Source organism: Coturnix japonica, chromosome 1, assembly GCF_054131305.1.
Source record: "Coturnix japonica strain WE chromosome 1, WE-NBRP24, whole genome shotgun sequence".
Lineage (NCBI taxonomy): Eukaryota > Metazoa > Chordata > Aves > Galliformes > Phasianidae > Coturnix > Coturnix japonica.
In genome coordinates, this window is record NC_140663.1 from 178,204,497 (window position 1) to 178,217,932 (window position 13,436).

Below are 13,436 nucleotides of genomic sequence, written 5' to 3' on the forward strand. Positions count from 1 at the left end.
CCCTTCAAACCCAAGAATCCGATGTTCTCTCCATAATCCGAAGGTTTTTGTTCACTCTCCGAAATCCGGAGGGTTTTTTTTTCGCCCTTTCCAAACTTGAAGACGTTGCGCCCTCTCCTGGGTCCGGGTGGTGTGGCCGAACCTGAGCCCAACACCCTCCTCTCCTTTGTCTGGGGAAACCAGGGGACAGATGAATCCCCTCCAGGTTATCCATTAATGGTATTAATGCATCACATGGCTTTGTGAGAATGGGAGACCCCAAAAACGCATTGGAAGAGATTTCATTGGCTACGACCAAAGGGAAACCAAAGTCCACCCCAAGTCCACCCCTAGTCGTCCCCAAGTCCACCTCAAGTCCACCCCATCTCCTCCATTGCCTCCTGCATCCCAGCCAAGTGCACCCTCTCCCAACACATGACCTTCCCCTTTGCTTTGGCAAAGAGAAGGAAGAGCTGAAGTGCATCCAGACACAGTGCATTGGGATTAAATGGGGAGCCTGGCCGGGTGGCTTTGCAGAAGCATCCTGTCTGAAGGGCTGCTAATTCTTGAGATTGAAAGCAAATTGCTTAAATTGACTTAGATGTGATTATTGCACAACCGTGAGACACACATAGATCTACACACACATACTGTAGGCACACACATAACATGATGTGGATAGTTGAAGTGTATTTGGAGTGGAGTGTATCTGAGCAGTGCTACAACCTTCCCCTGCTTGGGTGTTGTATATATGGGTGCATATGGAACGTGTGTATTGTTGGGTACATACAGGGAAAAGGAGGGTAGGTTTATTCTATACATCCTATGTGTTAAAGTCTGGCAAAGCAGTTAGAGGTACAGCCACAGTGCCCAGTGTCTGGGTGGCAATGGCTCAACCTCATCTGGACGGTGTCCCATGCAAACCATGATGTTTTGGATTCAATGGATTCACAATGCACCATCACCCTGCAGAGTGCACATCAGTTGTGAGGTTCTGGGAGGCAGAGGTGGCAGAGGATGCTGAGTCCAAGGACAGTGTTCACAATGCTGGTGTGAACCCATCAGCCTGGGTGGGAAATGTGGCACTGGTGTCCCCATTCCCCTCATTCCCCCTTCCCAGCTCCCAGTCTGGCTGGGGGTGCTGTCTCGCACCATGTCTCTTGTTGGTCCAGCCTCATTCTGGAGTTCTTGAAATATCTGTGACACTGAACTTTTCTTCTCCTGGAGCCATGGAGGTTCTGGGGGCTATTGGTAGTTGGGACCCATGAACTGCCCCACAGTTTCACTTGGGAAACACAGAGCAACACTTCCCAGCCCTCAAAAAATCCTTCCCAGGGATGGTACAGCCCCATAAGAGGAGGAGAAGCTTTGAACACCGGTCCCACCAGTGTCATTTAGTGCATTGTTGCCTCAGCCTCCACCAAAACTTGTCACAAGGCAGCTAAAACCAGGATGGCATTGAGCAATTGTTGAGAGCCAATGGACACCACATGGGCCCTGTGCTGGGATGCTCTCCACACTGCTGTGGGCTGGAGATAGGATGGAAATGAGTCTGGAAGCTTGGGAGATGGTAGAACAATAGAATGGCCTGGGTTAAGAGACCTCAAAGATCACCTAGTTCCAACCCACGAGGGCCCAGAGCTCCATCCAACCTGATCTTGAACACCTCCAGGGACTGGGCACCCACAGCTCCCTGGGCACGTCCCCATCTCAGCACCATGCAGCTTCAACCCAAATTGCTCCATGCCCAGCCCCGGTGACACCAAGGTGGCTTCATTCACCTAGGAGCCATAGGTGATGCAGTGGTCGTTCCGCCACTTGGAGCTCATCTTATCCAGGAGATAACGGGTGCTCTCACGAAACTTGCGTTGGGTGAAGTAGAAGAGGATGGGGTCGAGGACGCTGTTCATGCTGGCAAAGGGCCGCGTGCACTTGTAGGCAATGGCAAAAGCCTGCAGGGTCGGGCAGGGCAAGTTGGGTGAGGAGCGGACGATCAGGTAGATGGTCTTGGTGAGGTGGAAGGGGAAGAAGCTGATGGAGAAGACGATGACGACGATGATGATCATGCGCACGGCCTTGTCCTTCTTCTTGTGCACCGCCAAGCCAATCAGCTCATCTTTCTGGCACAGGATACGGGCCATGCTGCAGTAGCAGGCCAGGATGGCTGCAAAGGGCAGCAGGAAGCCGGTGATGGTCAACGTGATGCCGTAGGGGAAGTAGGATGCGGAGCGGTCCGGAGGGCTCAGGTCATAGCAGACAGTGCGATTCCTCTGCGTGCCCGTGGAGGCAAAGACAAAGGTGGGCAGGCACTGAGCGATGACAATGAACCACACCGCAGCACACACCAGCCATGTCAGCTTCTTACCCTTCTTTTTGTGCCATGAGGCCAAGGGGTGGCAGATCCCCATGTAGCGCTGGATGCTGATGCAGGTGAGGAAGAGGATGCTGCCGTGCAGGTTGGTGTAGAACTGGAAGCGGACAAATTTGCAGGTGAAGTCCCCGAAGGGCCAGTAATCCTTCTGGGTGTAGTTGTAGATGAGGAGAGGGAGGGAGCAGACGTAGAGCAGGTCGGCCGTGGCCAAGTTCAGCATGTAGATGGTGGTGCGGGTCAGTGCCTTGCGGGCCAGCCAGATCTGCCCAATGACAACGGCGTTGAGTGGCAGCCCCAGTAGGAACACCACTGAGTAGACCAGGGGCAGCAGGACCTGCTTGAATTCCTCATGGTAGGTGCACGAGTTTCTCCCAGCTGTGAAGTTGGCCATGCTCATAGTCCTGTCTTCACTGGGTGAAGTGTCTGTGAATGACAAATGGGACAGTCAGTGGCTTGGCCACGTATGATGCATCCAGGATGGACCTAGACTGTCATGTGTGGCCCCATAGCCTCATCCACCACCATCTCCAGGCAACACTGATAATAACATCATGAAATCACAGAACCACTGAGGTTGGAAAAGACCTCCAGGATCCCCAAGCCCAACTCCAGCCCACACCACTATTCCCACTGCCCACAACCCTCAGTGCCACATCCCCATGTTGCTGGAACATCCCCAGGGATGGTGAACCCCCAGTCCCTGGGCAGCTGTGCCACTGTATCACCACTCTTTGACAGAATAAACTTTCCCTAACATCCAACCTGACCCTCCCCTGGCACAGTTGGAGGCCATTCCCTATCATCCTATTGAATGATGGAAATTGGGGTCTATTGGGTGGATGAGCAATGGCCCTTGGAGACATTTTAGTTGCCTTCATCACCACCCCTCAGTTCTGGCACTTTGCTGGGCAGACAGAGCTGACGCAGAGGAAATGACAGCATGGCCATTAGCAATGCAGTGAGCTCAGCCCACGTCCCAGCTCCTCTGCAGGGGGTGCCAAAGTCCCATGGCGGAGTCACCCGGTTGGGAAGCAGCAAGCAGTGCCGCCAGCAGCGGGACACGGATGTGTTTTGTGGGCACTTTCATACAGAAACTGAGAGCGGTGTCTGATCGGTGGTGGAAGGATTTAATTGTGTGGGTGATGGGAACCCATCCCTCTGAGCTCTGGGCTGCTGGGTAGGGGGCTTTTTATAGGGGATGGGAAGATGTCCCCGAGACAGAAGGTGAAACCGCAGCTGGCTCTGCCAGGAGAGAGAGTTGCAACCCGACAAGTGAAAGGAGGAAATAAAGCACAACAAAAGGCAGCAACCATCCCCCTGCCCAGCCCTGGACACATCACTTTGCCAAGGCCTCACCTGGCACCTGTGACCCCCCTGTGCCCCATGGTGTCCCATGGCACCCACTGCCCAGCCTCAGCCACCTCCAACAGCCACCCCAGAGCTGAGGTGATGTATCCACTGTGCCCCCGTCCCTGCCCAAAGCCTCAGTGTAGGGTAGGGGAAGAACGTGGAGCATAGGGCCAGGGTACCCCATGCACGTGCCTTCCCTAGGGACCCCCAGTGGGGCAGCACCCATGGGATCACCACCATGGGAAATGGTCTGCAAAAGGAAGGGGGTGGGCGTGGGGAGCCCAGAGCTCTGCCTACCTGCTGAGGTGCTCAGAGTACTGGGGGATCTGGGCCCTCAACTCGCTCCAGGTCCTGGGTGCATCTGCAGCATCACTTCCCCTTCCACTCTGACGTGGCAGCCAAGCGCCAAATGGGGAACAGAAACCAAGTGGCAGCGTGGGCACAGCACTGCGTGGTGTGTGGTCGTGTGGCATTGCATGTCAGGGTGGGCACAGTGTTCCCCAGACCCCAAAAAATGCAGGCACCAAGTGATGTCTGAGGATGTGCCATCGGGCTCAGCCCAGAGAAGGACCTAGGGATGTGACAGTAGTGACACCACAATGCAAGCACCCATGGGTACGCCGGGCCACCTTCAAGGCTGCTAAAATAAATAGTTATAGCACTGAAGATGTGCATTCTTCTCCATCCTTATGCAATTACTGCATTGTTTCACCTCCCTTCCAGAGCAGGGAGCTTTGGCTAAGCTTGATGTGAGCACACTGCTGCAGCTGAGTGTGTTCCATGTTCTAAATTTGCCTCATGCAGAGGAATCAGATGTTCTCCCTTGCTCCTCTCAAGCAACTCGTTGCTTTTGCAAAAATAAGCCACATTTCCAAGTAAAACCCATTGGCACAGCACTGATCCAGGCTGATGGCACAGTCCAATGGGCCAACAAGTCAATAGGACAATGGGTCAATGGAACACTGGGCGAAGGGGATAATGGGACAATGGGACAATGGGTCAATGGACTGATGGGGTGATGGGACAATGGGATAATGGGACAATGGGTTAATGGGTCAGTGGGACAATGGGTCAGTGGGACAATGGGTCAATGGGACACTGAGCGAAGGGGATAATGGGACAATAGGACAATGGGTCAGTGGACTGATGGGGTGATAGGACAATGGGATAATGGGACAGTGGGTTAATGGGTCAATGGGACAATGGGTCAGTGGGACAATGGGTCAATGGGACACTGGGCGAAGGGGATAATGGGACAATAGGACAGTGGGTCAATGGACTGATGGGGTGATGGGACAATGGGATAATGGGACAATGGGTTAATGGGTCAGTGGGACAATGGGTCAGTGGGACAATGGGTCAATGGGACACTGAGCGAAGGGGATAATGGGACAATAGGACAATGGGTCAGTGGACTGATGGGGTGATAGGACAATGGGATAATGGGACAGTGGGTTAATGGGTCAATGGGACAATGGGTCAGTGGACTGATGGGGTGATAGGACAATGGGATAATGGGACAGTGGGTTAATGGGTCAGTGGGACAGTGGGTCAGTGGACAGAAGGTGATGGGGCAATGGGATAATGGGTCAATGGGACAATGGGTCAGTGGACTGATGGGGTGATGGGACAATGGAATAATGAGTCAATGGGTCAATGGGCCAATTGGGCAATGGATCAGTGGATCAATGGACTGATGGGGTGATGGGACAATGGTCAGTGGGTCAATGGGAGAATGGAACATTAGTTTGGGGTTTGTTTTTCCTCTGATGATCCATGGAAATGGCTTTTACATCTCCAGGAAGAATTCCCAAGAAGAAAAGCAAGTGAGACATGAGCGCTGCAGTCATGAGATGAGCGACAACATCCTTCAAAAAGTCCCTTCTGCCCCAAAGCCACTCAAGGAAGCTCCAGTCCCAAGAACTGAGCTTTAAAATTCATTACAGTCTCTTGAGCAGATTTTACCCCCAAAACACCACTTGTAGGGTACGAGAGGGACGTGCTCAGGGTTATGAGCATGGTTGGTGGCGGAACACTCCTGACCTAAAAAACAGCAGCCAAGAAGATGGGCTGCCTTGATGCCACAGTGAAGGGCACAGGGTAAAACCCATGGGGAAATTAAGACTCCAAGTGGGGAAAGGGCTGCCCTATGTTGGGTGGGAGCTGTGCAGGGTGTAGTGGGATTTAGCACTGCATGGAAAGGGAAAGGCAGGAAGGAGAAGTGGGAGCTGTTGGAGGCTGTTGGGATGGTTTCTGGGTCTGCGCCATGATGGAAGTGAAAGCTGCAGCTCAGCAGATTTTCAGCCCTCCATGGGTAATACAGGGGAAATCTGCATTTATCAAAGCCTGGAGATGAAGGGTAGGGAGGAGAGCGACTTGGGACATGCAACATAGTGGGGTGCTGGCCTCTGTTGCTCTATGGGCATCTCCCATATGGTTTTGTGCCCCAGCAATAAAATAAACCCAGTTTATGTGTTCACAGACACAAAGTTCATCCCATGGACAAAACGCGTTTGCAAATGTGCCTGCACGGAACCCATCAAACCTGCACTGCGGGGGCAGGGATTAGGCAAAGCAGGTCGGAGAGATGTGAGAAGGGGAAAACACATAGCTTGGGGCTGCCTTCCTGCTCTGCAAAACAACCCGGCCCCACGTCACGTTTTGGGACACGACACAGCTGTTTTCCTCCATGGAGTTGGATGGTGGCAAAAGGGGATAGGGCCACTCCTGCACTCCACCTCCAGCCATGGGGTGGGTTTGTGTGAACCCTGAGGTATGTACCCACAAGCTCACGTATCCACAATACACCCAGAAACCCACATGTGGGTCCATCTGTTCACCCATGTGCATAAACATCCATAGACAAGAATATATACACAAGCAGATCTATACCTCCGTGCGTGTGTATATACCTCTGCACAAATCCAAGCAGACATATATAGGGCTCTGTCAGCACACACACGTACAATGTATATACATTACAGAATGACAGAATGACCCGGGTTGGAAGGGACCTCAAGGATCATGTAGTTCCAACCCCCCAATTACTCTCAATTACTCAAACCTCTGTGCCTATACCCACAAATACATCTCCATGCACATCTGAATGGATCTCTGTGCCTGTATACAGGAATATATCTCCTTGCACATTCCTGTACACAGGAATATATCTCCTTGCACATTCCTGTACACAGGAATATATCTCCATTGCACACACCTCTATCTATAGATAACCAGAAATTTAAGCTTCTGGACGCACATCTGTGTGCACACACCTCTCTGTTCACCCATACCTTCATCACTGCATATATATAAATACATATAAGTGTTCCTCTCACTGACATAGCACAGCCAGATCCCATTAGGAAAACACCTCCAGCTCCCAGCTTAGAGTGTAGGGCACAGCTGGGGGGCCCCGACCCCCTCCCTACAGGTGACAGATGTTGATGGGCAGCTCTGGGCTGTACCATCCCATGGGTGTGGAACCCCATCCAGGTTCCCCGAGGAACCCTGAACCCACTCCTTACCCTCAGCCCCCCAACCTGGGGAGTCCAGGACTCCAACCCACCATAGTCACGCCTCCAATGGGGCTGAGTGCGCGCTCAAGTGTCACCCCACGTCTCGATCCGCACCCCGACCCCATCCCGCCCCGTTCAGCCCCACCAAAGCCGGGTCGATGTGACACAGTCTGTTTGGATCCTGCCCCGGTTTAGACCGGATCTGATCTTGTTGTTCAACCCGACCCCTCCTGGCTCTGCATTCCCCATCCCGGCCTCACCCTCCCCGGCTCGGTTCGACTCGGCACTTACCGGAGCCGGGATGCGCCGGGAGCGAAGCAGAGATCGCAATCTGGGGCCGCCCCTCTGATGTCCGACCTCCCCGATCCGCCCCGGGGCCGAACCGCTCCGCCCCGCCCGGCCCGGGCACCTGTGGGGTGGGGAGGGGGTGGAGAGTGGGGAGGGGGCACTGCTGGATAGAAGAGCGCAGCTGGGTGGGGACGCAAGGAATGGGGTGGCACATAAGGAATAGAGTGGAACAGCTGGATGGGGAGGGCACAGCTGGATGGAGAGGACACAGCTGGAGGGGGATGCAGGGAAGGGGGTGGTGTATTCGGATTGGGATGTCACAGCTGGATGGGGAGGGCACAGCTGGAGGGGAACACATCTGGATAGTGGTATGACAGGGGATGCATCTGGATGGTGTGTAGTGGGATCGGGATGGCACCGCTGTATTGGGATGGCAAAGCTGGAGGGGGCACAGCTGGATTGGGGTGGCACAACTGATTGGGATGGCACAGCTGGATGGGTGTGCAGAAGGAGTGGGATGGCACAGCTGGGTTTGATGGGATGGCTGGAGGAGGGCACAGTAGGATTGGGAGGGCAAAATAGGAGGGGGAATATCTGGGTGGCAGCAAAGATGGATGGAGAGAGCAGGATTGGGTGGCACAGCTGGATTGGGATGGCAAAAGTGCAGGTGGCACAGCTGGATAGGTGGGCATAACTCAAGGGGTTCAGATGGGTAAGGAAACAACTGGATGGAAGTCAGAAATTGATGGGTGTAGAACTGGATAAGTAAGAACATCTGGGTGGGGGCACAGCTGGGCAGGAGCACATCTGGATGTGGGTGGCACAGCTGGATGGAGATGTCAGAACAGATGGTGCTGGCACAGCTGGGAAAGGTTTTCCATACTATAGAAGGGGCAAATCTGTAGCTGGGGCACAGCTGGATGGAGTTGCACAGCTGGATAGAGCAGCTGGATGGAGGGGCACAGCTGGAGAAGGGGTCATCATTCCCACCTTGAAAAGATCTTGATTGAATGGGGCACTGGGATGCTCCCAATTTCCCCCTAAACAGGGAGAAAAGGATGGGGAAGTTTCTGTCTCTGCTCACAGCTGGATCACACCGGTCAACATCTGGATTGCCCCAGCTGCAGCAGGGCAGAGGGGTCGGTGCCTTCGCTACTCATTAACCAACCCATAGAGCTGCTGCACTTCCTGAGCAGGGCTATTAAAACGCAATAAGGGAAGGAGCCTGGGGGATGGCGTGGCTATGAAAGAATCGATGCAGAAAGAGCCTGAGGATACATATCTTGCACGGGATGCTGGGCTCAGCCCTTCCTTTCTATGGGATCCTGCACTCAGTCTGCTTCACCTTCTGCAATTATTTTGTTTCCCTCCTTCTTATGGGGTCCCGTTTTTAGGTGATGATGGAGCACAATGCAGGGCACTCCCCAGCATCACCTCGTTGCTGTGAAGGGTTTGGGGTGTGGGCCTCGCTGTGGGGTAGGAGATGGGGAGATGGGGTGAGGTGCCTGCAACCCAATGGCGCCTGTATGGGCACGGACAAGGCTGGCTCTCATCGATCCTGGCACTGCAGCACTGCATGGAGATCACTTCTGGCAGGAGAAATGGTGGAGATTTGCAACCACAGCCGGGCTGGAGCCATCACCCCAGTCCTGGGGCTGCCCATGCAGGTGGGGATGGGGTGGGGATGGCTCATTGCCCTCATGAAATTCCCAGCTGCCACGGGGAGCAGGAAACTGGGGGGGGGGGGGGGGGAGAAGAAAAAGTGTCTGCAGAGCAGAGCAGCAAACACACCTTGTGCAAACACGCCTGGCAGCATTCTGCAGAAAAGCAGGGCTTTCCCCTTATGCTGCCACGCTGCTGGGAGAGATGGGGCCGAGAAGGGCACAGCTCACTGCTGTGATGAGCTGCTGATAGCAGCACGTATCCCACCTCTGTCTATGGAACTGAATGTGAGCTGGGAAAGAGCTGATGTCACCACTCACAGTGTCCTTGCAGGTGCCCAAGGTGAGTCTGGTGGTGGGAACACCATAAATAGGGCGAGGAGTGACAAACACTGAGAACCAGCTTCTCCCGGCTGCTCGCCCACCTCACCTCTCTGCCCCATCCAACCCAGCCCTGTGGCACCTGGGATAGAAGAGAGCCAAAAACCTGCCATTTTCAGGGCTGAATATGGGTTTTCTTACCCCAATTTCAGCTGCTTGGTCAGGTGAGCTATTGGCAGAGCACACGCCTGCAAGGATTTCATCTTCCTGCAAAACCAGAGGGTTCCTGGCTGATTTGGAAGAGAGTCAATAAGTTATGTGAAGCTTCTGGCTGCGTTTTGGGTCATCTAAAGAAATTTCCTCCTGGAGACGTCATTTTCTGATTACCAACACACAGACAGACAGGACGGATTCGGAGAGCACTGCATGTTCACTTGGCAAAGGGACAACTCTCTTCCTCCACCCGTCACCCCCTGCATTTTGGGGCTGTAAGGAGAGAAAAGGGAGTGTGAGCTCTCTCATTTCGATGCTGTCTTCATGCAGACAGAGGGAGGGGAAGCTCTCTGGGAGGAGTAATTGGGGAAAGCAAACAGCCGCGCTGTTGGGCTCATCTTTGCTTGCCACCAATTGAATTAATCTCTGGCACAAAGGCCTGGTGCGGCGGCTGGGCTCGGCCTCACGAGACCTTCTGGCTGCCTGGTTCCTGCCCTACAGCTGCCTGCTGCCAGTAATTGCATTTACAATGCTTGCAGAAGAGCTGCATTGCTCCTGGCTGCTTTTCTTGCCTGGATTTGGGTGCTCATTCATCCAGGTGAGAGACATCCCCTTGGGTTACCGGAGTGTCCCCTCCGTTCTGTGTCCTACCCACAGCAGTTGGCTGTGCACCCATCCAGCTGGGCATCCATCCAGGTGTGCACCCATTTAGATAGGAGCCCCATCCCACTGTGTTGCAGTCGAGCTGCCTGCATACAGATGTGCCCCATCCAGGTGTGCCCATCCAGCTTTGCCCCATCTGCCCATGTCTATTCAGCTATGGCCCTATTGAACCACGACTCATTCAGCTGTGTACCCATCCAGCTGTGCCCCATTCAGCTGTTCTCCCACCCAGTCATGTCCCTATTGAACTATGTCCTTGTTCAGTTGTGCACCCATCCAGCTGTGAACCATCCAGCTGTGTCACAATTGAGCTGCCTGCATCCAGCTGTAGCCCATCAATCAGTGACTCATCCAGCTGTGCCTCAATCCAGCTGTGTCAGAAAACAGCTGTCTTCGCATCCATCAGTGCCTTTGTGTGACTGTCCCCCATCCAGCTGTACTGCCACCCAGCTGTGCCCCCATCCAGCTGTGCCTCCACCCATCTGTGCTCCCATCCAGATCTAACACCTTCCAGCTGTTTTCCTGTCCTCCTGTGCCTGAATCCAGCTGTGCCCTCAACCTTTTGTGTGCGAATCCAGCTGTCCCCATCCATCCATGCCCCCATCCAGCCGTGTGCATCCAGCTGTGCCAGCTGTTCCCCCACTGGTTCTTCCCTGCTCACCCAACTGCAGACGGCTTGCGTGAGAAATCTAATAGGAATAAGATGTTTCAAGTGGAAATGACGCCAATTCCTTGTGTCCTTCTCCTGACACCGCCAGCTTCCCAGGTGGCAGACCTGGTCGTGCTTGCTAATGAAGTCTGATTTCTTCTTCCTCTGTTTTAACCATTTTTCGAGCCATTTTTCCTTGCAGACACACAGACACCTGCTACCACAGAGAGCAGCCTGCAGTTGGACGTCATGAGGTCCCAGATGCCATTTTTTGGTAGAGAAGGTGGCTTGGTGGAGATGGTCTCACCCCTTGAATCGTGGAATCATAGAACCAGCAGGTGGTTGGAGATGAAACGGACCCCAAAGGCCATCTGGTCCCACTCCTTGCAAAGCACAGAGACACCCACAGCTCTATCAGTGCTCACAGCCCTGTCCCCTGACCTTGGGTGTCTCTCTTGACCCCCACTCTGACAGTGTCCCTTTGCTGAACCAACCCTCACTGTGGTCAGACTGTTGCCTAGGACCAAGCAGCGGAAAAGCCTTCCCACAGCACTTAGTCAAACCTCCAAACCCACTGCTAGATGTGTCCTGGTTTTGGGGCTCTTGGTCCCCATTCCTTACTGGGGAGATGAGCTCCTGCTGCAGCCTTGGACACCCATTCTGCCAGGAAATCATGCCTTAGTTGGGAATTCAGACAAAAAAGCTTTGATTTGGCTCCAAGCGGGACCTGACCTACAAGTACGTGACACTACTATGCCTCAGCATTTCTCAAGAAGTGTGCTTCAGCCCTTTTTTCCTCTCCAGCCTGTCTTCCTCCAGCCCTGCGGATATCAATGGGGGAGGAGGAAGGGAGAGCTGAGCATGAGGGTGATTAATGACTGCATCTCTGCAAGCCTCCTTTCCTTGAGCAAGCACACCCGGACATGCCTTGGAGACACAACGTCGCTTCCTTTCCTTGCTCTCATTTGTCCATAAGTCCTAAAGGAGCTGAGCTGAGTGGGCATCGGTGCCTCCTGTTTCACACTTGGTGCTTGTTGGGTGGAGAAACTATCCACACGTGGATGTGTGAATCTCTGCAGCCAACAAAACCCAGCATATTTATGGGGTACATGGGGTCCTTTGGTGGAGTTACCCACTGCTGAAATTCACTTTGGGGCCACCTGTGTTCTGGTGTCCCCAGGGAGGGGTCAGGAGGTCGAAGCACACACGACCTGCAGGTACTGCTGCTATTTCCCATCCGGGAAAGATTTAAAATAACTTCCCCCTCTGCTTGTGGCTGTTTCCTCAATGGTTTGTTTGCTTTGGCCATTGGGTCACAGGCAGGTCTCCAGCTGGAGAGTTCTCTTCAGACAACGATTCACCTCACAACCTGTGTGGAGTCAAAGGGTGGAAGTGTTGATGGAGGTGGGGAACCAACATGCAGAAGGACTGTCCCTCTCTGGGCGCATTGCTGTGGAAAAACTAGCTATTCTATGGTTGGAAACAGGTACTTCAATGATGGCCCACCACGATGGGTTCTGTGATCACGGCCCATCACCATCAACCAAACGTGTCCCAACTGGAGGGACACCTCATGGTCAACCAGTGCTTGGGTTTTCTGGGCTTAGCGTTGGGGCAGCCAGATGGGCAGAGATCATTTTCCAGTCCATATCCTAATTAGTGTTCACCAATCCACCCCTGAGAGTGAGAAAGGGGCAAGGAGCCCCCTGAATCCCATGGTTGACCCTGAGGACTTCATTGCAGCTAAGATGCCCAAAATCCAGAGGAATATTCACAACAAAAAGGTTTTAAACACAACAGGCCAAGAACAATTAATTTACACAGTAAAAAATTTAATGCTCTGTGCTTCTCTTTGCCAGGGTGTTTGGCAAGGATTCCTCTCTCTTGCATCCCCAACAGACAGGATCACCCAGCTCCCATAGATGGCTCAATGTGACGCTCCCGACACTGCATCCCTCCCTGGGATCCCAAAGCAGAGCCATTCCCCACATCCCTAGAAGTTGGACTCCATTTGTAGTAGCTCAAAGAAGTGATCATGGATGTTACATGCAATGAGTTCACCAGGGACTTAGAACCACAGTTCAACTCTCCCATCCGGATGGATGCAATTTTCGTGCCATTTTCAGCCTGCGTAATTAGTGGATGGATGCTAATTTCTTCACTGATCTGTTTTTCTTCTCAATTAAAGGCAGTCTGCACTGTTGACTCAGGCTTGGGTCCTAAGGGACACCTTGGCAAAGCATGTAGTGGAAGAACCCAGACACCAGCAAAGGGACCAAAGCGGATGTTGGTTTTATTTTGGGAGCCGGAACAGAGCATCGCTGACAGCGCGTTCTGCATGGAGCAGCCCATGTGCCCTTCACTTCTCTCTTTCACTTCTGCTTTATGGAAAACGTTGCCATGCTCAGCCTCATGGAGCAAAA

The 13,436-nt window shown here is 53.3% G+C and overlaps 1 protein-coding gene across 2 annotated transcripts; it reads right to left on the reverse strand.

Moving 5' to 3' along the window:
- Window positions 1–649: 649 nt before the first annotated feature.
- Window positions 650–7,630, reverse strand: P2RY6 (pyrimidinergic receptor P2Y6). 2 transcript variants are annotated; one of them, XM_015852674.3, is made up of 2 exons: window positions 7,510–7,630; window positions 650–2,773 (listed from the first exon to the last, which is right to left on the reverse strand). In XM_015852674.3, the coding sequence occupies exon 2, from the start codon at window positions 2,745–2,747 to the stop codon at window positions 1,761–1,763; it is 987 nt and encodes a 328-aa protein (XP_015708160.2). In that variant the 5' UTR covers window positions 2,748–2,773; window positions 7,510–7,630; the 3' UTR covers window positions 650–1,760. The 2 variants fall into 2 exon arrangements, with proteins under 2 accessions (XP_015708160.2, XP_032298205.2); XM_032442314.2 differs by lacking the exon at window positions 7,510–7,630 and adding an exon at window positions 3,998–4,337.
- Window positions 7,631–13,436: the final 5,806 nt, after the last annotated feature.

What these genes read in the sequence shown, in the direction of transcription:
- P2RY6 (XM_015852674.3), bottom strand. Translation starts at nt 2,747, where the DNA reads ATGAGCATGGCCAACTTCACAGCTGGGAGAAACTCGTGCACCTACCAT.